The sequence below is a fragment of the Ranitomeya variabilis genome, chromosome 5 (assembly GCF_051348905.1).
Source record: "Ranitomeya variabilis isolate aRanVar5 chromosome 5, aRanVar5.hap1, whole genome shotgun sequence".
In the NCBI taxonomy this organism is placed as follows: Eukaryota; Metazoa; Chordata; class Amphibia; order Anura; family Dendrobatidae; genus Ranitomeya; species Ranitomeya variabilis.
In genome coordinates this window covers 182,289,965-182,316,773 of record NC_135236.1, presented here as the reverse complement: position 1 = coordinate 182,316,773, position 26,809 = coordinate 182,289,965, and the positions used below count along the sequence as shown (strand labels likewise).

General features: G+C 47.4%; 1 protein-coding gene across 1 annotated transcript; it reads left to right on the top strand.

Moving 5' to 3' along the window:
* The first annotated feature begins 17,228 nt into the window (after positions 1-17,228).
* LOC143773528 (protein kinase C delta type-like) lies at positions 17,229-25,508 on the top strand. Its single transcript, XM_077260943.1, has 7 exons — positions 17,229-17,306; positions 17,414-17,476; positions 18,893-19,031; positions 20,427-20,609; positions 21,473-21,601; positions 22,715-22,770; positions 24,973-25,508. The coding sequence occupies exons 1-7, from the start codon at positions 17,233-17,235 to the stop codon at positions 25,094-25,096; spliced, it is 768 nt and encodes a 255-aa protein (XP_077117058.1). The 5' UTR covers positions 17,229-17,232; the 3' UTR covers positions 25,097-25,508.
* Positions 25,509-26,809: the final 1,301 nt, after the last annotated feature.

The window sequence follows — 26,809 nt, the reverse complement described above, 5'->3', positions numbered from 1 at the left end:
CCCGATCCCCCTATTTCTCTGTCCTCTGATGTGCGATTACATCAGAGGACAGAAAAATTAAATGGCAAATCGCGTTTTTGGGTTTTTTTTGCGGCCGCCGGTAAACGGTTAATTACTGGCGATCGCAGCTCAGGAGTCGGTAAAAGCTGACCCGAATCATGTTCTCTGGGGTCTCGGCTACCACCGGCAACCGAGACCCCAGAGAAAATCCAACTTTGGGGGGCGCTATACACTTTACTATTTTTTTTATTTTGATCACTGTGATAGTGATTAAAATAACAGAGATTAGAAATAAAGTACTTTATAAAAAACACAAGTGCCGGAATAATAACTGAAGAGAAATCAAATCACACCACTTCCTATGTGTAGGTTCAAAACACAGTATTTTCCATCTTACTGGTGTCCTCATCTGGCCTCAACAGACCTCACACGGACAGCACTCGGATCAATGTTATTCTATAGCGCTGTTCAGATAATATCATTCTCTTTGGTATTTCAGATGAGACTCACCTACTCAAGCCTATGGCTGTGCAAGAAAAATAAGTATATCATACGGATGTTTTACATCCAATTTTTAGGGATACGTTGGCCTTGTAAATTTCATCATACGTAAGCCATACAAATAGAAAAAAGTGCGCACAGATAACATACGGATAACATACAAGGATATGGCAAAAAGTATAAAAATAATCACTTTTAACCCCTTTACCCCCCAGGATGGTTTGTGAGTTAATGATCCGGGCAATTTTTGCAATTCTGACCATTGTCACTTTATGAGGTTATATAACTCTGGAACGCTTCAACGGATCCCGGTCATTATGAGACTGTATTTTCGTGACATATTATTATTATTATTATTATTATTTATTTTTTTTATTGTTATAGTGCCATTTATTCCATGGCGCTTTACATGTAAGGAGGGGTATACATAATAAAAACAAGTACAATAATCTTAAACAATACAAGTCATAACTGGTACAGGAGGAGAGAGGACCCTGCCCGCGAAGGCTCACAATCTACAAGGGATGGGTGAGAATACAGTAGGGGAGGGTAGAGCTCGTCATGCAGCGGTTTGGCCGATCGGTGGTTACTGCAGGTTATAAGCTTGTCGGAAGAGGTAGGTCTTCAGGCTCTTTTTGAAGGTTTCAATGGTAGGTGAGAGTCTGATGTGTTGTGGTAGAGAGTTCCAGAGTAGGGGTGATAAGTGAGAGAAATCTTGTATATGATTGTGGGAAGAGGAGATAAGAGGGGAGTAGACAAGGAGATCTTGTGAGGATCAGAGGTTGTGTGTAGGTAAGTACCGGGAAACGAGGTCACAGATGTATGGAGGAGACAGGTTGTGGATGGCTTTGTACATCATGGTTAGGGTTTTGTACTGGAGTCTCTTGGCAATGGGGAGCCAGTGAAGGGATTGACAGACGGGAGAAGCTGGGGAATAGTGGGGGGACAGGTGGATTAGTCGGGCAGCAGAGTTTAGAATAGATTGGAGGGGTGCAAGAGTGTTCAAGGGGAGGCCACAGAGCAGGAGGTTGCAGTAGTCAAGGTGAGAGATGATGAGGGCATGGACTAGGCCATATTGTACTTCATGATAGTGTTAACATTTTTTTGGTATGACTTGCGTTCATTTGTGAAAAAATAGAAATTTGGTTAAAATTTTAAAAATGTTTGCTATTTTCAAACTTTGAATTTCCATGCCCTTAAATCATAGAGATACAGTAGGTACGGAAAGTATTCATACCCCTATAAATTTTTCACTCTTTGTTTCATTGTAGCCATTTGGTAAATTCAAAAAAGTTCTTTTTTTTCTCATTGATGTACACTCCACACCCCATCTTGACTGGAAAAAAACAGAAATCTAGTAATTTATGCAAATTTATAAAAAAAAAAATTCCAAACTTACTCATCATGCACTGGCATGATCAGAATGTTTGCTAGGTCTGGTTACCCGGATGTCTTCATAGCGACATTGAGTCACCATGGCAACAATCAGGATCCCGCGTCATGCCGCGGAGTCTCCGATCCAAAGGCAGAGGGGTTGTTAGTCCTCTGCCGGTTTCCGGAATGGAATGCTGCGATCGTTTTCGATCGCAGCATTTCGAGGGTTAAAGTGCCGGGAGCGGTCACCGTTCTTGGCACTCAGTGCCGGGTGTCAGCTGTCAGCCGAAAGCGATCGCCTACACACCCCCCGTGTTCGTGGGCGATCGCGATGACGTAATATTCCATCCATGGTCAAATAGGCATAGGGCACAGGGATGAAATGTCACGTCCAATTTCAGAAAGGGGTTAATGAATTAAAATCACATGAAAAACAGATTTCGTTATACACTTGTGTAAACTTAGCCTATGCTAAGCTTTCCAGTGATCTAGAACAATATAGAGAAAAAATAAGTTATTTTCCTTGGACTTTGGGGTTTATCAAAATAACTTTTATACAACCTTAAAATTACCCTTTGTCACTCGTAGCACTCTGGAAGCACCATTAGCTACTCCAAATCATTTGTGCTAAATCTGTGTTTCAGTGCAAATCAGAAGGCTACATTTCCACGTAAAAATTGTTAGGCTTAATATAGTGTTGCAGCCACTAGGCGCAATTAGCTATTCTGGTCAGCCTCCACACATAATAATTGAAGCATGGGCATGGATGTCTGACATTTGAACGGTTCTCTAAGACTTTGAGGATTCCACAAAGATGGTAAGCAGCAATGACGCCATCAGCGTAATGATTCCGCTTCTTTGCCTACTAAAACAGTCACTGCTGAAAATGAAACATGAAGCTTTGAATGCAGACCAGTTCGAGACGGAGGAAGACATGTGGTTTGGTAACAATGAGGATGTAGAGGCTGAGGAGGGGGAACAGGAGCTGACTGATAGAACAAAAGCTTTGTTTTGTCTCTAAGAAGGGGAATGAGGTGGAAGAGATGGAGGAGGAGGAGATGGAGAGTAGTCATCATGTTGGGGACCGGGAAGTGTAGGCTGTAGGCACCTTGGCACATATGGCAGACTTTATGTAATGCTGCCTTTCCCGTGACCATTGTGTTACATTCATCTTGCAAAAAAAGAGTATTGGTTGTTAACTCTGCTAGACCCATGCTACAAGGAGAACTTTGCATCTCTTCTTCCTGAGGGAGAGGTCTTCTAAAATGGTGCTCTACCAGTATGCCAGTAGGCCATTGTGGAAAATATGTTGAAAAAATTCCCATCATACAATGCTAGTGGCAGGTCAACCTTCCTTGCCCATCCAAGAGAGGTGAGGGAGACCAACAGCAGAGGCAGGGGTACACATTCAAAGGCCTGGACTAATTTCATGATGCTCTAGGCCTGGACTAATTTCATGATGCTCTCCCAACGTCCATGCTTTGATGACTGGATATTTTTAACAAGGAGGGAAACGTTTTTAGAGATGGTCAAGCAATAGCTGACTGACAAAACCAGCATACTCGCTAATTCCTCTGCGACCTTCAGCTGTTGGGTCTCAAAGTTGGACACCAGGCATGAGCTGTCCCTCTATATCTTGGAGGTGTTGTGCTGCCCTGCCACTAGCATTTAGTCTGAGCGGGTTTTTAGTACCACCAGGGGGTCATAACAGAAAATGCTGACAGGCTCACTCTGATAACAATGAACAAAGCCTGGATTAGACCCAACTTTTCAGCACCACTAGATGACAGCAGAACATAAAGTGTTTTTAATGTTTAATATTTGAATGAGGCATGCCAGTCGTTACCTTCTAGGGTCTATGGATGACTGGATGACCCTACTTATAGCTTGTTCCTGACTTTGCACTTTGTGAAAAGTCTTTATGAGTGTAGAAGCACCACAAATAGACTTTCTTTTTTATGAATCACTACAGTTGGTGCCTTTAAGGTTGTATGAATGACACTGCTTGTAATTATTGGCAGGCTTTGCACTGTGTGCAGAGCTTTTCGGAGTGTAAGAGTACCACAACTACACTTTGTTCACAATGTTTGATTAAGGCAGTGCAGTCTGTGCCTTCAAGGGTGTGTGGATGACCTTTCTTGCAATTTGGGCAAGATTTGCATATAACCTTTGATTCTAGGAGTACCACTACATGACAATTTAAACAGAATGCCTATGAGGACTTCCTTTAGGTCTAATACAGAGTGTTTCTGAGTCCCTCTGAGTCACAAATTTTTTGCACTTCTTCCTTCCTTCATAAATTACACAGAAATTCTGTCAGAAAAAATTCAATTTTGGTTCATTTTAATTGTATATTTTAATAATCTGTTTTAAATTTAGCCTAATATACAAGTCATTATACAGGAAAAAGTGTTTCTTACCATTTATTTTCCTATAAATTCCAAATTCTCGTCGATTTTGAATGTTTTATTGTCACTCATTAAAGTGGAGTAACAGTGTGACATGATTGTTGCCAGCAGCGATCTGGGAGTTAGAGATGCTTCCAGTGGTCTTCCCCATGCTGTTCTCCTTCCATTTAGCACTTTTTCCATCCGTTTCAACATATTCACTGCCCCCAGAACTCCTTGTAGGTTGTACTGGAAAAATGCTCCGATTTCCAATTGACTCCCATTATACTTGTTACTTGAAACGAGCCCCCGAGCATTAGGAATTGCTCGATTCAAGTAACGAGCATCAGAGCATTTGAGTGCTTGCTCATCTCTAGTTTTTACTCTGCAGATTATCACTATAGAGGTAAGTAAATATTGCTTTGGCTTGTTTGAGTTTTGTTTCTGATTTAATCTTTCGAGCAGTACATGGAATATTCTTTATACTTCTGAATCTGTATCTCTGTGTTTTTAGATGAAAATATAAAATAAATAATAATTTTCATTGAATTAATCATTCTATTTATAATGCAAAAAAATATAATTCAGGTTAGAATTAAAGTTCTTTTTATAAAACTGAAGTGTTACAAATTAACTATAGGAAAGCAAATCACACCTCTTCCTATGTGTATGTTCATACCACAGTATTTTCCGCCTGGATGCTGTGCAAGAAAAAGACTGACCTTACAAGAACCAATGTACCGTATATACTCGAGTATAAGCCGAGATTTTCAGCCCAAATTTTTGGGCTGAAAGTGCCCCTCTCGGCTTATACTCGAGTCATGATCGGTGGTGGGGTCGGCAGGTGAGGGGGAGAGGGCGCTGAGGCATACTCACCTAGTCCCAGCGATGCTGTCGCTCCCCCTGCCCGTCCCACGGTCTCCGGGTGCCGCAGCCTCTTCCCCTGAGCGGTCACGTGGGACCGCTCATTAGAGAAATGAATAGGCTGCTCCACCTCCCATAGGGGCGGAGCCGCATAATTCATTTCTCTAATCAGCGGTCCCACGTGACCGCTGATAGAGGAAGAGGCTGCGGCACCGAAGACCAGCTGTCCGGGGGAAGGAGCGGGACGCCGGGAGCAGGTAAGTATCGCATATTCACCTGTCCTCGTTCCACACGCCGGGCGTCGCGCCATCTTCCCGGCGTCTCTCTGCACTGACTGTGCGGGTCAGAGGGCGCGATGACGCATATAGTGTGCGCGCCGCCCTCTGCCTGATCAGTCAGTGCAGAGAGACGCCGGGACGGGACGTGAGGAGCTGCAAGAGAGGTGAGTATGTGGTTTATTATTTTATTGCAGCAGCAGCACAGCTATGGGGCAATAATGGACGGTGCAGAGCACTATATGGCACAGCTGTAGAGACCGCAGGTAAAGAAGGATGCAGGGACAAATGGGAGCCAGAAAGCAAACAGCGTTTTTAACTTTTCTTTTAACTTCCAACCCAAAAATATAACAACAGTTTTCCACACAGGGAACTTGAGTACAAGTATACAATATCACAGTAAATCCTAACTACTATATAGGAGGCCTGAACTATACCCGAAGAACGCGGCCGCGCCTCACTAGTACCTCTCCTACTAAGGTAAAGTCAACAACGTTCACTTATCAGTGCTGTCTCAGCGATGTAGTCCCGGTGGTGAGGCTCCGTCAGCGACGTAGTCCTAGTGGTGAGGGAAGGCGGCGTCCTCCGACGTCGAACCCAGGTGTAGATTCGAGTCCAGAATGTCTTTTGCGGTGCTGCGTTACCTCCCGCAGGCGGGCGTTGATCCGGGGTAACCGTTTCCACGTCCAGAGAGGAGTCTTTTGGAGGAGAATTAGCAGAATTATCAGTATCAGTCACAGCTAAGAAAAACCCAGGAGGATCCGGAGCACTCTGTGGCAAGATGCTCCCGGGGAGCGCGGTAATACTGTCCCTGAGCTGATCAGCACTACCCCTCTGCCTGGGGGGTCGCTGACGACGAATGCGCCTCTTTTTGGGGGCTCTGGTAATTGCCCGCAGTGTCTGTTGCACGTTTTCCCCCTGCTTCCAGCAAGTCTCAATGCGGCCTGCACACACACGACAACTGCGCTGCAGTTTCCTCTCCTCAGAGTTTTCCCGCGCTTCTCTGTCCCTGCTTTCGCGCGTTTTCCTTTTTATCCTCTCCTCTCCCTGCGTCACTCTGCCTCCTGTCACATGAGCCTGGCTTCCCATGCGCCCCTCAAATCTGTCCCCCGGAACCCCGACTCCCGGCAACAATGGTTCCACCCGTCTGCACAGCTCACCAGGTCCCTGTCCCCTACATTCCCCCACCCTGTATGCTCGCCAGTCCCCGGGCGAGGCCTTCGCACTGACAGGTCGCCCATCTGACGGGTTGTTCCACACTTGGGTCTGTCTAGTGTGTAAGTCAGGACTGTAGCGAGTTGGGGGTCTACCGGCAGTAGAACGTTCAGAACGTCGTGGCTCGGGTCCTTGTGTAGGGGGTGTTGGGGGAATGTCGTCAGCGGAAGGGTGACTGGTCAGGGGTAGTGTAGTAGTCGAGATAGGGAGAGTATTTTGACGCCGTTCTTCTTCTTCATCATCTTCTTCATCCCACCAATGGTTGTTGGGGGACTCAGTCGTAGGTGGCTCTTCCCTGATTGCGGATTCCGGGGTGTCCGAGTCAACAGAGCGACACAACCGGAGCATGTTGCGGTGAAGAATGCGAGTACCTGTACTTCCGGGGGCCTCAGACTGCACTTCATATACAGGTCCATGCGGGTCTATACGGCGAAGCACCCGATAGGGTGTTTTTTCCCAACGATGGTCTAACTTGTTTTGCGGTCTTTGCTCTCGAACGAGTACTCGATCACCTGGCCGGAACTCTGGGGGTTTTGCTGTAGGGGTGCTCCGATGCTCCACTTCCCGAATTCGAGTGTGTACCAGTCGGTGTAAGGTCTGCAGCCGATGCTGATGATCACGCACCCACGAAGCCATCCCTGTTCGGGGGCCTTCTTCCTCCGAAGACAGTTCCAGATCTGTCATGCCTTTTCCTGGGCGCCCAAAGACCACTTCATACGGGGTGCGTCCTGTGACTTGATGAACTCTATTGTTGTAGACCCACACTAGGTCAGACACATACTCCGGCCAGCGGGCCTTCTGATCTTGTTCTAGCGCACGCAGCATTTGAAGCAAAGTCCGGTTAAACCGCTCACAAGCCCCATTTCCCTGGGGGTGATACGGTGTGGTGCGTGACTTATCAATGCCGTAGAGGCGATGCAGCTCTTCCATGACTTTGCCCAAGAAACAGGCGCCTTGATCCGAATGTATTCGCCTCGGACAGCCGTAAACTTGAATAAAGTTCTTACAGATAGCGCTCGCCGCCGACTCAGCTGTCTGATCACGGGTAGGGGTGACTACCGCGAATTTTGAAAAATGATCTACCATAACGAGGCAGTGTTCGTAGCCTTGATGCGCTGCTCCAATGGTAATGTAGTCTATCATTAATACTTCAAAAGGGGCAGACGTCGTGATGCTCTGCACAGGCGCCCTTTCCTCCGGTGACTTGGTTAGCTCACATTGTCGACATTGTCTACAAGCAGTTTGTACTTCCGCAAGCAGCCGAGGATGATAGAACCGAGTTCGCAGCCACTTAAACGTCCTCTTCACTCCGAAGTGTGCCCCGGACTCATGAGCTTCTTTAGCAACTGCGGCCACCACGGGCCCTGGTAAGACCATCTGCCAGGTTGGCTCGGAATCTGCCTGAGCCATGGTTAAGTGGCATAAGAGCCCGTCCTGAAGAGTTAGGCGCTCCCACTGCCGCAGAAGAAGGTTCAGGTCTGACGGGAGAGTTTGTCCAGGGGTTCTCACGGGCAAGAGACCATTCGTTATCCACTGTCGCAATGGAGCTAGTTCCTGGTCTTCCTGTTGCAGCCGTATCCATTCGTCCCGACTCTGAACCAACAGTCCTGTAGCCGTTCCGTTCCCGGTCTGTTCCCGGCTCACAGCCGTCCGAGCAGCGCCCCCGATGGCGTAGGGGATTTCTTCTCCCTCCAGCTCCTCATCTCGGTTAGTTCTTGGGGGGTTCTTCCGCAGACGAGATAACGCGTCAGCATGAACATTCTCCGCTCCTCGCTTGTAGAGGATACGGTATCTGTACTTGGCCATCCGGGCTACCCAGCGCTGTTCCAGGGCACCCAATTTCGCATTTTCCAGATGTGCCAATGGGTTGTTATCCGTGCGTATCAGCACCTCGGAACCGGCCAGGTACTCAGCGAACCGCTCCATCATAGCCCACACCACGGCCAGCAGCTCCACCTTGAAAGAACTATAATTGTCCGGGTTCAACTCAGAGTCATGAAGAGACCGACTCGCATAGGCGATCACTCTCTCCCGCCCATCCTGAACCTGAGACAACACAGCCCCCAATCCCTGAGAGCTGCCGTCGGTGTGTAGGATGAACGGTTGCGAAAAGTCCGCATAAGCCAACACCGGCGGCTCCATGAGAGCTGTCTTCAAGTCCCGGAACGCTGCTTCTTGTGGCTCCTGCCATTGTATCTTCTTTCCCCGTTCCTTGGGGGAGCTTCCTTTCAGCAGGACTTGTAGATTGTGAGAACGGCGAGCAAAGTTCTTCACGAAGCGCCGGTAGTACCCAGCGAGGCCCAAGAACGCCCGTACATCCTTGGCGGTCTCCGGTGTGGGCCACTCCTGGATTGCGGCAATCTTCTCCTGCGATGGCCGGACTCCTTCGGCGGACACCACATGCCCCAGGTACTCGATCTGTTCCCTGAACAAGTGACACTTCTGGGGCTTCACCTTAAGCCCGTATTTCAGCAACCGGTCTAGTACCTGCTCCAGTCGGCACAGATGTTCCTCGAATGTTGGAGCATAGATGATGATGTCATCCAGATAAATGAGAGTGGCCTCGAAGTTCAAATCCCCCAGACACCGCTCCATTAATCGTTGGAAGGTGCCTGGAGCGTTGGCCAGCCCAAACGGCATTCGATTGAACTCGAATAGTCCCATGGGAAGAATAAACGCTGTCTTAGGACGATCTGCTTCTGTCATCGGGACCTGCCAGTATCCGCTGGCTAGGTCTAAGGTGGAAAAATATTTGGCCCGACCCAGCACGGAGAGAGACTCCTCGATACGGGGAAGTGGATAAGAGTCTCGGACGGTGCATGCATTTAGCTTACGATAGTCCACACAGAACCGGAGCGTGCCGTCCTTTTTCCGCACCAGCACGATCGGGGCAGCCCACGGGCTCTGACTCTCGCGGATCACTCCCTTTTGTAGCATCTGGCCTAACAACGTCTTTACTTCCTGGTACATCTGCGGGGGAATCTGTCTGTACCGCTCCCTGATGGGCACTGTATCTCCGGTCGGAATTCCATGTTCGATGGCCGTGGTACAGCCAAAATCATCTTCATGTTGTGCGAACACTTTAGCATAATGTCCAAGGAGTCGCTGCACTTGTGAGATCTGTGATGGATCCAGGCCCGACAATTCCGTCCGCATGTGCTCCAGAATAGTTTGACCCTTTCGAAACGCTATTGGCTCAGGATCCTGCGTAGACCGGACACTGACCATCCAGGGATCAGGGGAATCCACCGTTAACTGCAAAGTATCTGGAGGGGGCATCACTTCTAAAGGTCGTAACACTTTGGCCATCTCACTTCGGACCCGTAGCACGACATCGTGTTCGTCCACATTCACACATCGCACTGGTACGGCCCCATTTTTAACAGTAGCCAGGGATCGGGCCACCAGCAGTCCTGTGGGCAAAGGGGATGTAAAGGTGGGCTCAATCTGTACTTGTACTCCTTCTAGAGGGATGCGAGCTCGTATGGGCAGGGATATAACAGTCTGTCCTGGGGGGAACGTCACCTTTGCTGTCGGGGAAGTAATTACTCTCCCTAGTATGTCTCCCTCCTGACAGGTCTCTTGTACTCGGACTTCCCTCACTAACTGTCTGAACACGGAGCCCTGAGGTGTACTGGTCCCCCACTGATTGAGTGTCTCTTGCGTAGTCTCCCCTAACAGAAAACTGCCAAAATCTTTCAATACGTTCATCCCCAAGGTCATAGTATGTTGTGGGCCGGGATCTCCCCGTGTTAACACAACCCCCCGGCGGCCCAGGTCCTTCCCACATAAAGATATTTGCATCCAGGTGACCCCTTCCACTGGGATGGGCAGCTGATTGGCGGCCTGTAACCGAATTACGGGACCCCATTGGGGTCTGACTGTCAAAGGAAAGTGTTTTCTAAAATAAGCCTCGGGCATAGTCGTGACTTGGGACCCGGTGTCCACCAGACAACGGACAGCCCGTCCTTCAAACTCTGCCCAAACCAGGGGGCAGCTGGCAACCAAATTTCCGGGACTTTCACCACCCATCCGCGGGGACTCTGGCTCCGAGCGTCGTCCCCTTAGCTCGGAGCCCTCTAGTTTAACGCCTGACGGGACGAGGCCCTCCCTCTCCAGGGGCACTCCCGTGCGAAATGTCCTGCCTCCCCGCAACCATAGCAAGCACCGGGGACCGGATAATATCCTGGACGAGCGCCACGAGCTGGACTCCCAGACCCTTGCCCCCGGGGTAGCTCCCTTGGGCTTCGCGCATTCTTTTTAACTTCAGCCAGTTCGTCCCTGATTTGTTTGAGCTCCTGCCGCATCTCCTGAACCCACGACGGCTCACCCCCTCCTGGTGCAGCGGTCTGGATAACCCGAGTCTCTCCTGTCAGGACCGTCACCCCCCTCTCTTGCTCCCGGGTGCGGGCCTCATTGCCTATGTCGGAGAAAGTCAGGCGCGGGTCGACCCGCACTCGTTCACGTAGAGCCTGTTTGGTCAACTCATCTCGCAGTCCCGTCACCAGTTGGTCGCGCAGGGTCACGTCAACATGTCCCATCCCCATACCATCTTTCCGCACGATTGCAATGTTTAGCTCTTGCAGAGCATTCATGTACTGAGTGACAGTCTCGCCTTCTTTTTGTCGCCGTCCAAACAACCGGGCCCGCAGCTCTCCCACGTCGGTGGGATCCCCGTGCGTCCCCTCTAACACGTTTAACACCCCGGTAAAAGTATTCCGCTCTGTGGGGGGTCTCAACATCACTGAATCTCGGGCCTCTCTGTCTAAGGCCATAATGGCCACCTCTGCTTCCAGGGCCGGGGTCATAGGATGCATCCTCAGCAGCCCCCGCATCCTTTCAGTCCAACTCCACAACAACATGTTGCTCCCATTAAACTTGGGCAGGTTATTCAACATGGCCCCCAATGAGAGAGACGCTCTCGGGCCAGCCCCATCCTCCATATCTTCTGGCTCCCTCTTTGGATCCTGCATCCTGCCGACTACGCCAAATGTAGAGACCGCAGGTAAAGAAGGATGCAGGGACAAATGGGAGCCAGAAAGCAAACAGCGTTTTTAACTTTTCTTTTAACTTCCAACCCAAAAATATAACAACAGTTTTCCACACAGGGAACTTGAGTACAAGTATACAATATCACAGTAAATCCTAACTACTATATAGGAGGCCTGAACTATACCCGAAGAACGCGGCCGCGCCTCACTAGTACCTCTCCTACTAAGGTAAAGTCAACAACGTTCACTTATCAGTGCTGTCTCAGCGATGTAGTCCCGGTGGTGAGGCTCCGTCAGCGACGTAGTCCTAGTGGTGAGGGAAGGCGGCGTCCTCCGACGTCGAACCCAGGTGTAGATTCGAGTCCAGAATGTCTTTTGCGGTGCTGCGTTACCTCCCGCAGGCGGGCGTTGATCCGGGGTAACCGTTTCCACGTCCAGAGAGGAGTCTTTTGGAGGAGAATTAGCAGAATTATCAGTATCAGTCACAGCTAAGAAAAACCCAGGAGGATCCGGAGCACTCTGTGGCAAGATGCTCCCGGGGAGCGCGGTAATACTGTCCCTGAGCTGATCAGCACTACCCCTCTGCCTGGGGGGTCGCTGACGACGAATGCGCCTCTTTTTGGGGGCTCTGGTAATTGCCCGCAGTGTCTGTTGCACGTTTTCCCCCTGCTTCCAGCAAGTCTCAATGCGGCCTGCACACACACGACAACTGCGCTGCAGTTTCCTCTCCTCAGAGTTTTCCCGCGCTTCTCTGTCCCTGCTTTCGCGCGTTTTCCTTTTTATCCTCTCCTCTCCCTGCGTCACTCTGCCTCCTGTCACATGAGCCTGGCTTCCCATGCGCCCCTCAAATCTGTCCCCCGGAACCCCGACTCCCGGCAACAATGGTTCCACCCGTCTGCACAGCTCACCAGGTCCCTGTCCCCTACACAGCTATGGGGCAATAATGGTGCAGAGCACTATATGGCACAGCTATGGGGCAACGGTGCAGAGCACTATATGGCACAGCTATGGGGCAACGGTGCAGAGCACTATATGGCACAGCTATGGGGCAACGGTGCAGAGCACTATATGGCACAGCTATGGGGCAATGGTGCAGAGCACTATATGGCACAGCTATGGGGCAATAACGGTGCAGAGCACTATATGGCACAGCTATGGGGCAACGGTGCAGAGCACTATATGGCACAGCTATGGGGCAATGGTGCAGAGCACTATATGGCACAGCTATGGGGCAATAACGGTGCAGAGCACTATATGGCACAGCTATGGAGCAACGGTGCAGAGCACTATATGGCACAGCTATGGGGCAACGGTGCAGAGCACTATATGGCACAGCTATGAGGCAATGGTGCAGAGCACTATATGGCACAGCTATGGGGCAATAACGGTGCAGAGCACTATATGGCACAGCTATGGGGCAATAACGGTGCAGAGCACTATATGACACAGCTATGGGGCAACGGTGCAGAGCACTATATGGCACAGCTATGGGGCAACGGTGCAGAGCACTATATGGCACAGCTATGGGGCGACGGTGCAGAGCACTATATGGCACAGCTATGGGGCGACGGTGCAGAGCACTATATGGCACAGCTATGGGGCAATGGTGCAGAGCACTATATGGCACAGCTATGGGGCAATGGTGCAGAGCACTATATGGCACAGCTATGGGGCAATGGTGCAGAGCACTATATGGCACAGCTATGGGGCAATAACGGTGCAGAGCACTATATGGCACAGCTATGGGGCAATAACGGTGCAGAGCACTATATGGCACAGCTATGGGGCAACGGTGCAGAGCACTATATGGCACAGCTATGGGGCAACGGTGCAGAGCACTATATGGCACAGCTATGGGGCAACGGTGCAGAGCACTATATGGCACAGCTATGGGGCAATAACGGTGCAGAGCACTATATGGCACAGCTATGGGGCAACGGTGCAGAGCACTATATGGCACAGCTATGGGGCAACGGTGCAGAGCACTATATGGCACAGCTATGGGGCAACGGTGCAGAGCACTATATGGCACAGCTATGGGGCAACGGTGCAGAGCACTATATGGCACAGCTATGGGGCAACGGTGCAGAGCACTATATATATGGCACACCTATGGGGCAACGGTGCAGAGCACTATATATATGGCACAGCTATGGGGCAGCGGTGCAGAGCACTATATATATGGCACAGCTATGGGGCAACGGTGCAGAGCATTGTATATATGGCACAGCTTTATGTGGAGTATCTATGGGGCAACGGTGCAGAGCATTGTATATATGGCACAGCTTTATGTGGAGCATCTATGGGGCCATAATGAACGGTATGGAGTATCTATTTTTAATTTTGAAATTCACCGGTACCTGCTGCATTTTCCACCCTAGGCTTATACTCGAGTCAATAAGTTTTCCCAGTTTTTTGTGGCAAAATTAGGGGGGTCGGCTTATACTCGGGTCGGCTTATACTCGAGTATATACGGTAATTCAATAGGGCTGTGCAGATAACATCAGTCCATTTAGTATTTCAGATTAAATTTGCCTCTTTGATGGCATACATTTGGCACACGGATAACAATACAGATGAAAAATCATCCGTTTTCTGAATACCAGTACTGCTCAAATTATTCCTCAGTCCCCCGCCTCCCGAATCTTATGGCCTTTAGTAATTATTAGGCAAAGTAACATTACATCCATAGAGAGATAAAGTCATGAACTACGTCATCCTATGTCTACTGCAGGGTATAATATCACTGTGGACAAACCGCCACTGGGTATAAAAGACAATGGACAATGTGGAGATTTTATAAACTTGTGTGCACAGTATGTAGATGAAATGTCACTGTGGCCTCTACACAACACAGGACTGTGGGATGGAGGTGTGGGGGGCACAATGTGAAATATAAGGATATTTTGTTACTTTCATTGACGTTCATCACTACAGATTTGCACCTATCAGCCATAACATGGAAGGCACCTACTTAATATTTTGAGTATTTTGGAGACCTGAGTGATGTTTGATGTGTAGCACGGCACATTCTCCTACTGAAAGGGACCTCTGCCAGTAAGGAACATGGATGCCATAAAGGGGTATACTTTATTTTTAGATGAGTCCTGGGGCATAATACCAAATTGGTAAATCCACCTTAGTTTAGAGAATAGGAGGGTGAGGGGGAAGACAGAGAAATATTCACCTTGTGCGTAATTTGGGTCTGAATCCACTGGGATTGACTTGTCTTCACCTGTGTTATGGTGTCATATACTGGAGCACATAAATATTTCTCTTATACTGTATGTACTTGGGAAGCCACATTTCCTCTTCCATCTGCAATCTTTATGCACACCCTAATGTTACAATTTATTATTTCTCCTGCTATATTTAGGCGATTTGGTGCCCTTCCTTCTATATTCTGTAACACTGCTGTGTTCCTCCATCTCCGATTCTTATTTTAATATGTCTTTGTGCATATGTTGTTTTTAATGTTTTAATGAGATCATGTCCAGCAATTTTGCATATTTAATGCATAAGATACATTTATTTATTAAACTTTATATGTGTTGGTGCATAAGTTCTTGTATTTTTCCTAGGTGCTCATAGTTTTTTGAATAGTTAGATGCAAAACATTTAAGCCCATCAGTAAAATCTTAAAAAATAAAAATATGTTACATTGCAAAACAAAACTTTTCATATACTGGGTCATGTTATTATATCAAACTTAGACCTTCAGCAGTTGATGACATCATCGCTTACACTCAGCCTGTTGATGTCACAATGGTGATGATGTCACAGTACTAGATGACTGTTAGGTTAAGGATTCCGATGTCACTTTTCTTACTTTACCTTCAACTGTTGGAGAGTGAAGACGACTTTTGCGCACTTAGCAAATTCATTATTATTGATATTAATTTATCATGGACCGAAAAAGGAGGTGTGGTGAAATGAATATGAGGAGTGCTAAAAAGAGACGCATGGAAGAGAGTTTTTCTCAGAGAGGAGAAACTTCTCAGGACATTGTACAGGACGTACCTGTTGAGAAAACAGATGATCCCTGTACACAGGACGTACCTGTTGAGAAAACAGATGATCCCTGTACACAGGACGTACCTGTTAAGAAAACAGATGATCCCTGTACAACATCTTCTGAATATCCACCAGAGATAAAGACCCTTAAAAGGGGGAAAAAAAGAGGGAACTCATCTCCTGAGACGGAAGATGAACCCCCAAAAAAGAGAAGGAGAATGGTGGAGTCTGAGAGTGGAAAGGATGTTACCTCTGAAATTAGGTTTAGCAGATCAGCTAAAACCAGGAGCTCTCACATACATCATGAGAGAGTTGAAGTACCTGTTGAGAAAACAGATGATCCCTGTATACAGGACGTACCTGTTGAGAAAACAGATGATCCCTGTACAATATCTTCTGAATATCCACCAGAGATAAAGACCCTTAAAAGGGGGAAAAAAAGAGGGAACTCATCTCCTGAGATGGAAGATGAACCCCCAAAAAAGAGAAGGAGAATGGTGGAGTCTGAGAGTGGAAAGGATGTTACCTCTGAAATTAGGTTTAGCGGATCAGCTAAAACCAGGAGCTCTCACATACATCATGAGAGAGTTGAAAATCAAAGTTGTAGCGAACAACTTAAGAAAAAGAGGACTTCTGACACTGAGACCACCACAAATAGAAGACGTGACAGTGACAAATCCATCGATCAAGCTCCAGAAGGTAAAGTCTATAGCAATTTAGTCACAGGCCACATCCATGTTTTATATAGTGTTCATTTATTTTACAAAATGTAACCTAATGACATAATCTTATCCTGTACATCTTACCATGTACATCAGAGCTCTCCACCTTCTATACTTGGGGCTCTCCAGCCAGAACATGGTGGTAACCAGGTTCATCATGGTTCAAAGTTCATAACAGCTTTTAAAAAACCTGCCAATTTATTCTCGCATTATATCTGAGTGTGACTGTAAGATTAATTGTTGGCTCTTATATCTGTTTTCTATTCTAGGTGTAATCGGTGCTCAGACCACCAGCCCTTCAGAGCAAGTGACTGCCTGTCTTTCCCTGGAGAGTTTCATCTTTACCAGGAAGCTTGGAGAAGGCAGTTTTGGCAGGGTGATGCTGGCGACACATCAACCCAGCGGACTTCAGCTGGCGGTCAAGATGGTCAAGAAGAGGGAATTGTTAGAAGAGGCTAAAGACACCATCCGCTTAGAGAGAGAGGTCCTGGAAATCACTGAAAACAGCAGATTCTTCACACATGCCTATGGGACCTTCCAGACAGCGGTAAGAGACTCCTCACCTTCCAGAAATTCTCTCCTTTCTCCCAATCATGTCCAGTTGCTTCCATTAGATTGTAAATTCAATCTTTGCCTGTGCAAATGAGTAGCCCTGCTGCATGCTCTGTGTGCCTGTATGCCCTGGGCACCATTACTAATGGCTATCATTAGAGGATTTTGACTTGGTTTTCACCCTGGACACCTCTCCAGTGTGTGCAGACACAGAGACATGTCTTCTGAACATACAGTAAAGGTCCCAGAACCATAGTAAATGTTATCAGGATGGATAAAATCTGCATTATTTACAATCATCTTCTCTCCTCACGCACAGGACTATGCATTTTATGCCATGGAATATCTGAGTGGTGGCACGTTGACTGCATTTATCAAATCCAGAGGCCCCCTGGATGTCTGCACGACCAGGTAAGAACAGCCGCTCTGTGATTTCTGTGGCCGCTGTCTCCCCTCATAGTTATTAGTGGTTTAGTAGAACAATTAATGCTGATAGGATTTTTTTTCTTCCTTATTAGGTTCCTTGCAGCAGAAATCTTGAGCGGAATAGAGTTTCTCCACAGTCGGGGGATTATTCACCGGTAAGTCATTTCTTTTTTATACATAGGGAAAGATTTACTATGGGAAGTAGTTAAATGTGCCAGAATTGTGGTGTTATTTGTGCCAAAAATCTGGTGAACAGGGCGTGTACCACATTTATGAAGTGTTTTAAACACTTTTGGGGGCTCAATCAAAGAGGGGACAAGACTTTTATAGAAATGGAAATAGTTTGATAGGAATCCATGTGGCTTACAAAGTCACAATGTGCAACTAAACTGTAGCCAGATTTTTGTGAAAATTATTGACTCTAAGTAATGAAAACAGTAGTGGTATAACATCAGACAAAGTTCTCTGAAGATGCTCCAAGTTTGTCAAACAGCCACTGTGATGAATTTGACGCATTTTCAGACAGCCTGGTACATGTCTACACAAGATAGGATTAGTGAATCTGCCCCCCAGTGTTTAGTGAGTGGTCTTGTGAAGCCCCCACAGCATCCCAAGCACTACAGCTCATCTACACTCACCGGCCACTTTATTAGGTACACCATGCTAGTAACGGGTTGGACCCCCTTTTGCCTTCAGAACTGCCTCAATTCTTCGTGGCATAGATTCAACAAGGTGCTGGAAGCATTCCTCAGAGATTTTGGTCCATATTGACATGATGGCATCACACAGTTGCCGCAGATTTGTCGGCTGCACATCCCAAAGATGCTCCATACAAGGCAGGATGGATCCATGCTTTCATGTTGTTTACGCCAAATTCTGACCCTACCATCCGAATGTCGCAGCAGAAATCGAGACTCATCAGACCAAGCAACGTTTTTCCAATCTTCTACTGTCCAATTTCGATGAGCTTGTACAAATTGTAGCCTCAGTTTCCTGTTCTTAGCTGAAAGGAGTGGTACCCGGTGTGGTCTTCTGCTGCTGTAGCCCATCTGCCTCAAAGTTCGACGCACTGTGCGTTCAGAGATGCTCTTAGGCCTACCTTGGTTGTAACGGGTGGCGATTTGAGTCACTGTTGCCTTTCTATCAGCTCGAACCAGTCTGCCCATTCTCCTCTGACCTCTGGCATCAACAAGGCATTTCCGCCCACAGAACTGCCGCTCACTGGATTTTTTTTCTTTTTCGGACCATTCTCAGTAAACCCTAGAGATGGTTGTGCGTGAAAATCCCAGTAGATCAGCAGTTTCTGAAATACTCAGACCAGCCCTTCTGGCACCAACAACCATGCCACGTTCAAAGGCACTCAAATCACCTTTCTTCCCCATACTGATGCTCGGTTTGAACTGCAGGAGATTGTCTTGACCATGTCTACATGCCTAAATGCACTGAGTTGCCGCCATGTGATTGGCTGATTAGAAATTAAGTGTTAACAAGAAGTTGGACAGGTGTACCTAATAAAGTGGCCAGTGAGTGTATGTCTGATTCACAGAACTATTTTTCTTTCTTTTTTAAAGGGATTTAAAACTAAGCAACATTCTTCTGGACAGTGATGGACATGCTAAGATTGCTGATTTCGGCCTTGCTGCTATGAATGTATTTGGCTCTCAGAAGATCAGTGAATTTTATGGCACTCCTGGCTATATGGCTCCTGAGGTGACTATGTGACTACTAATATCTCATGCTTTATTATCCACCTGCAATTCTCACTTAATGTGGAGCTTGTGGAATCACAGATCTATCACCATAGCGGCCCACATTTACTAACTCTAATAGATGGACTGTGTAAGGGCCCCTATACATATTAGACTAAGGGTACTGTCACACAGTGCAATTACGATCGCTACGACGGTACGATTCGTGACGTTCTAGCGATATCGTTACGATATTGCAGTGTCTGACACGCAGCAGCTATCAGGGACCCTGCTGAGAATCGTACGTCGTAGCAGATCGTTTGAAACTTACTTTCGTCGCTGGATCTCCCGCTGTCATCGCTGGATCGTTGTGTGTGACAGCGATCCAGTTATGCGTTCGCTGGTAACCAGGGTAAACATCGGGTTACTAAGCGCAGGGCCGCGCTTAGTAACCCGATGTTTACCGTGGTTACCAGCGTAAAAGTAAAAAAAAAAAAAACGTACATACTCGCCATCTGATGTCCGTCAGGTCCCTTGCAGTCTGCTTCCCGCTCTGACTGTGAGCGCCGGCCGGAAAGTGAGAGCAGATCACAGCGGTGACGTCACCGCTGCGCTCTGCTCTCACTGTACGGCTGCACTCAGTCAGAGCGGGAAGCAGACTGCAAGGGACCTGACGGACATCAGATGGTGAGTATGTACGGTTTTTTTTTTTTTACTTTTACGCTGGTAACCACGGTAAACATCGGGTTACTAAGCGCGGCCCTGCGCTTAGTAACCCGATGTTTACCGTGGTTACCAGCGAACCTCGGCATCGCTCCAGCGCCGTGATTGCAACGTGTGACCGCAGTCTACGACGCTGGAGCGATACTCATACGACGCTGCGACGTCACGGATCGTGCCGTCGTAGCGACGAAAATTGCACGGTGTGACGGTACCCTAAAGTCAGCTGAACTGGCCAATATCAGAAGGACCAGCCTAGAGAAGCACGGTGGCTCAGTGGTTAGTACTGCAGCCTTGCAGCGCTGGGGTCCTGGGTTCAAATCTCACTAAGGACAACATCTGCAACAAGTTTGTATGTTCCCCCCGTGTTTGTGTGGGTTTCCTCTGAGTTCTCCGGTTTACTCCCACACTCCAAAGACACACTGATAGGGGATTTAGATTGTGATGATAATGTATGTAAAGCGCTGTGGAATAAGATAGCATTGTGTAAAAAAAAAAAAGCATAATAAATAATTACTGTGTACTTCAGCTTCAGAGGTAACCAGCAACCAAATGATCTTTTGGCTGACATGTAATACTCTATGTATGGGGACTTAGGTGTGGAAAAACACTACCAGTAAACATGGACCACGGTTGTTTTCTATCTCCAAGGATGAACAATAAACTAACTTACTCTTCTTATCTTATGTTTCCACAGATGATCCGTCAACAGCCTTTTAATTACACGGTCGACCTGTTCGCTTTTGGGGTCATAGTCTTCCAAATGGCCACAAGATATTACCCGTTTAATCCTGGTCCAAGGCTTGCCTATTCCGTGAAATGTGATAAACCTTGCTATCCAAACACCATGAATTCTAAGCTCAGGAATGTCATAGCGAGAGTGAGTAAATAGAAACTTATACCTGGAGACATAGGAAGGATAGACCAGTCATGAGTTTTGATAATACACCGTACATTTCATCACCACTGTGTTGGGTATTTCAGCTTTATCCAATAGAAGGAATTGGAACAATGCTGGAGCCCCAGGACAGCCTCTCCTATATGTACAGCGTTCTCATCTATAGGCCAATTTATAAAATAAAGAGGCTGCAGCGCTCACCAAAACCTCTCCTCACAGCTAATCATCAGGATTATTGGGTATCGGTCTCTGACTGATCGACTACTGATGGCCTATCCTGTACTATCCTGTGCTATCCTGTTCTGTACTACCCTGTCCTATCCTGTCCTGTACTATCCTGTCCTATCCTATCCTGTCCCATCCTATCCTGTCCTATCTTTTCATGTCCTGTACTATCCTTTCCTGTAGTATCCTGTCCTATCCTATCCTGTCCTGTACTATCCTATCCTATCCTGTACTATCCTGTCCTGTACTATCCTTTCCTGTCCTATCCTATCCTGTACTATCCTATCCTGTCCTGTACTATCCTTTCCTGCACTATCCTTTCCTGTACTATCCTGTCCTATCCTATCCTGTACTATCCTATCCTATCCTGTACTATCCTGTCCTGTACTATCCTTTCCTGTCCTATCCTATCCTGTACTATCCTATCCTGTCTTTAATATCCTATCATGTACTATCCTATCTTGCACTATTCTGTCCTATCGTATTTCTTTCTAGCAATGGTAGTTTTAATAAATCCTTCTTTCTATAAGAAAATTAAAAAATAATTCTGTGACTGCTGTATTTCTGAGATTATTTATATTATTACTTGTGATATAATAATGGTTATTTTATATTTGCAGCTCTTGTGTAAATCACCAAAGAAGAGGCAGTATATTTGCAGCAATTTAAAAGGACATCCATTCTTCTCACCCATAAACTGGGAGGAATTAGAGGCGGGAAGGTCACGTCCACCTTTTACAATGACACCTGTAAGTGCACAGAGTTATTTTATTATAGTGTCACCTCCTCATCTGTGTAATGTGATAATATGTGTAAGGCTACTTTCACACATCAGGTTTTTACCATTAGGCACAATCCAGCAAATTTTGAAAAAAACGGATCCGTTTTCTTTCTCATAGAGTTGTATTAGCGCCGGATTATGCCTGTTGGACACACGTTTCATCCGTTTTTTGCTGGATCCGTCAAAAAAAGTTGTTTCCGGCAGATGGAGAAAACGTTCAGGTGAACGTTTTTTCTGTCCGGAAAAAAACGCCCAGCGACTGATTCGGCCAAAAACGTATGAAACGGAGATGTGGAATGATGAATCCGGTTTTCCATGCATTCTCCATTCAAATCATGCACATTTTCTCTCTCTCTTTCCCCGGAACAGGAAGTTCATCCCCGGGTTAATTAAAAAAAGGGACCCAGCAAAAATAAAGGATCCGTTGCATCAGGTTTTAAACAATTTGCAACAGATCTGTTTTTTCAACAATTCGCCGGATCCTGCCTGACGGCTAAAAACTGATGTGTGAAAGTAGCTTAAGAAATACTCAAATAATGAGTATCAATCCTACATAGTGTAGGCCAGAATGTGTTTATCCTCCCCTGCCGGTAAATAGGTGGAATTACAGTATGGGACAGGATGGACAGGCTTTTACATATTTCTCAAAAGTATAATTATTGTCCTCAATTCTTCAGAAGGCCACTTATTGAATAACTTGGATCTATTAAGCTGCCTTCACACTGTGTTTTTTTTGGGGGGGAAAAAAAGCCATAATGTTCTCAACATTTTAGGGGGAAACCACAATAAAAGTATGCGTTTTTGTTGATACAGCAGCAAAAGAACCCAATGTGGTTGTAAAGTGTGAATACAGCTTTTTGGTGCAGTTGTAGCAGATGTGGATACCGCAGATTGCCAGGCAGCACCAGTAGTTGACTTGCTCTCAAGCTGCAGGTAACAATGCATCATGGCAATTAGCGGTAATCTGCACACGGTTACCACGGCTCATCCACAATCTGTACAGGTGCCCTCAGGAGGGGACGGATGGATATAATTAAATAACCTAATGAAGCAACCAGACTCATTTGTATTTCTTCTATAGATCCCAGTTTTGAAAACCAGCAAACAAATTGAATTGCACCAAGTGATGTCTGGCATCAGGGCCGGACTGGCCATAGGGCAGTTCTGGCAAATGCCAGAAGGGCCGGTGGCAGTAGTGGGCCGCTCGAGTGTGCCGCTGTCGGCACACTCCCCATGCTGTCGCAGCACACTCCCGGCCCCGCATTCAACTATACCGGCGTCATAGACGCCGGTACAGTTGAATGCAATGATGGAGGAGAGAGCGTCTGTCTGCTGACGCCCCCTCTCCCATCATTCCCCGCTCTGCCTGCCGCTGACACTGCGGGTGCGCGATGACGTCATATCATCGCGCACCTGCTGTGTGACCGGGCGCCGGGCAGATTGCATCTGCTGAGGCCGGAGCCAGGAGCAGCGCGGGGCACGAGGAGAGAGGTGAGTAGAGTGTTTGTTTTTTTTTTATCAATGAGTGATGACTGGATTGTGGAGCTGGGGGGGGGGCTGCCTGCCTGCCTGCCTGCCTGCATTACATTTTATGGGGGCTGCCTGCCTGCATTACAATCTATGGGGGCTGCCTGCCTGCATTACAATCTATGGGGGCTGCCTGCCTGCATTACATTCTATGGGGGCTGCCTGCCTGCATTACATTCTATGGGGGCTGCCTGCCTGCATTACATTCTATGGGGGCTGCCTGCATTACATTCTATGGGAGCTGCCTGCCTGCATTACATTCTATGGGGGCTGCCTGCCTGCATTACATTCTATGGGGGCTGCCTGCCTGCATTACATTCTATGGGGGCTGCCTGCCTGCATAACATTCTATGGGGGCTGCCTGCCTGCATTACATTCTATGGGGGCTGCCTGCCTGCATTACATTCTATAATGGCTGCCTGCCTGCATTACATTCTATGGGGGCTGCCTGCCTGCATTACATTCTATGGGGGCTGCCTGCCTGCATTACATTCTATGGGGGCTGCCTGCATTACATTCTATGGGGCTGGCTGCATTCCATTCCATGGGCCTGTGCTGCATTATATTCTATGGGGCTGGCTGCATTCCATTCTATGGGCCTGTGCTGCATTATATTCTATGGGGCTGGCTGCATTCCATTCCATGGGCCTGTGCTGCATTATATTCTATGGGGCTGGCTGCATTCCATTCTATGGGCCTGTGCTGCATTATATTCTATGGGGCTGGCTGCATTCCATTCCATGGGCCTGTGCTGCATTATATTCTATGGGGCTGGCTGCGTTCCATGGGCCTGTGCTGCATTATATTCTATGGGGCTGGCTGCATTCCATTCCATGGGCCTGTGCTGCATTATATTCTATGGGGCTGGCTGCATTCCATTCTATGGGCCTGTGCTGTATTATATTCTATGGGGCTGGCTGCATTACATTCTATGGGCCTGTGCTGCATTATATTCTATGGGCCTGGCTGCATTCCATTCCATGGGCCTGTGCTGCATTATATTCTATGGGGCTGTGCAGCATTACATTCTATGGGGGCTGTGCTGCATTACATTCTATGGGGGCTGTGCTGTATTACATTCTATGGGGGCTGTGCTGTATTATATTCTATGGGGCTGTGCAGCATTACATTCTATGGGGGCTGTGCTGCATTACATTCTATGGGGGCTGTGCTGCATTACATTCTATGGGGGCTGTGCTGCATTACATTCTATGGGGGCTGTGCTGCATTACATTCTATGGGGGCTGTGCTGCATTACATTCTATGGGGGCTGTGCTGCATTACATTCTATGGGGGCTGTGCTGCATTACATTCTATGGGGGCTGTGCTGCATTACATTCTATGGGAGCTGTGCTGCATTACATTCTATGGGGGCTGTGCTGTATTACATTCTATGGGGGCTGTGCTGCATTACATTCTATGGGGGCTGTGCTGTATTACATTCTATAGGGGCTGTGCTGCATTACATTCTATGGGGGCTGTGCTGTATTGCATTCTATGGGGGCTGTGCTGTATTACATTCTATGGGGGCTGTGCTGTATTACATTCTATGGGGGCTGTGCAGCATTACATTCTATGGGGCTGTGCTGTATTATAGTCTATGGGGGCTGTGCTGTATTACATTCTATGGGGACTGAGCTGTAATGCTGGATACAGCTGTAATTATATGTTATATAGTCGTGTTACACTCCCCTCACTTCTTGTAGCCTACAAGTGTACAAAGATATTATACAGTCACCATGCGACAAGTGGGCCTGTGTGACCTCAAATGCCAGGGCTGAATTTTAGTCCCAGTCCGGCCCTGTCTGGCATTGAAGCTCAGAAACCACCTATAACCCCGGAGGACCAGCGGCTGTTCTGTGGCTTCTCCTATATCAGCAACAGGTGGAAGAGCATTGAAAGCCGCAGAAATAACAGCAATGGAAATATAACTTAGTCCCCTCCCCCCAATACCTGACTACTGGGTCAGGGAGGCGTGGACCTGGGTGTGGTCTGAAGAAACAGGCGTGGTCTGTTGGAACTCCACCCCCGAGTTCGTCCATCTACTCTCGTACATATCAGAGACCATAATGTCCTGCATTCTCTATTGTTGCCCCATAACTCACCTGGCTGGCATGCTGCTTGGAGATGTAGGACCATCATACTACAGGACAGCACGGTGGCGCAGTGATTAGCACTGTTGGCGAGCAGCGCGGTGCTCCTGGGTGTAAATCTGGGACACCATCTGCACAGAGTTTGTATGTACTCCCCGTGCCTGTGTGGGTTTTCCCCGGGTGCTCCGGTTTCCTCCCACAACTGAAAACATACTGATAGGAGAAAAAAATACAATTATTAATTATTGAACATCATCATCCTGTATCTCGTGTATTTCTGTATTTATTACCAGTATGTGACATATAGAAAGGTGGTAACACTGCACACAGTCATGACTTTCATATACTATTACTTATCCTCTACATTACACACCTGTAAGAATTAACTGATGTCCACAGTGACATAAAACATGAATTTCTGAATAAGTAGGTTTTGAGCCTCTAGTAGTCTGCACAGTTACGATGTAACATGTAAACTCACCGGCTCCTTCCTGCAGCCCCCCTATACGTTGCTATTGCTTCCTCCTGAGAATGAGGTTGTGTTGTTACTAGAACCAGGGGCGTAGCTAGGGTTTTGGCTCAGGGGGTGCGAAACTTCTGAGTGGGCCCCTAACCAGGTAACCTTGATTACAGCTGGGTGACGCACCCTAAGGCTGCCGTCACACTATCAGTATTTGTCAGTATTTTACATCAGTATTTGTAAGCCAAAACCAGGAGTGGGTGATAAATGCAGAAGTGGTGGTGACGTGTTTCTATTATACTTTTCCTCTAATTGTTCCACTCCTGGTTTTGGCTTACAAATACTGATGTAAAATACTGACCAAATACTGATAGTGTGACGGCAGCTTAATAGTGGAGGAGAACCTCAGCAGATGACGTTACTGAAAATAATCTCTATATAAAGACCAATATTGATATTACCGCCATATGGTCAGTGGTAGATGCAGCGCCCCAGAGTCCTGGTCATTGCAGCAATGTTATTCTTCCACCAGGGGGAGTGATGTTACATCTGGAGGCAATAAAGGAGATCTTCTGTCCAGGTATCTCACAACCACACACAACACACTTCACACTCCAGGCCGCCAGGGGGAGCTAAGCTTCTATCTATTAAGGCACTCCTCACAGTTAGGTAAAACTGGCAGTTTGGATAGGAAGACAGACAGAAACCGACGGAGTTTGGCAGAGGCTGGCTGGAGTGATCTCCAGCCAGATCCAGACTTCGGTCTGCGGAGGACGAGGGTCCACGGAGCTGCGCCTGCCCCACGTGGGGCAGCATCCAAAGAAAGAGACACTGAAAGGAAGTGTATTGCAGTGAGTGAGAAACGAAGTCATAGCAAAAGGAGAGGAAATCAGAAGGATTTCTGTCCTGTGAGAGGCTGCCTCCTTCTGAAGCGCAGGAATCCCGGTGGCCAGAATACCGAGGGAGTAAGGATCTCTATGCTTTACTTCAGAGACTAGCAGGACAGTTAATTCCACGTGATCTGCCCGACCTTATACCCAGGAGGCACGGTGGCAACTTGTGGGGGCTGGGGCATCTCTATGGGTCCCTATAAAAA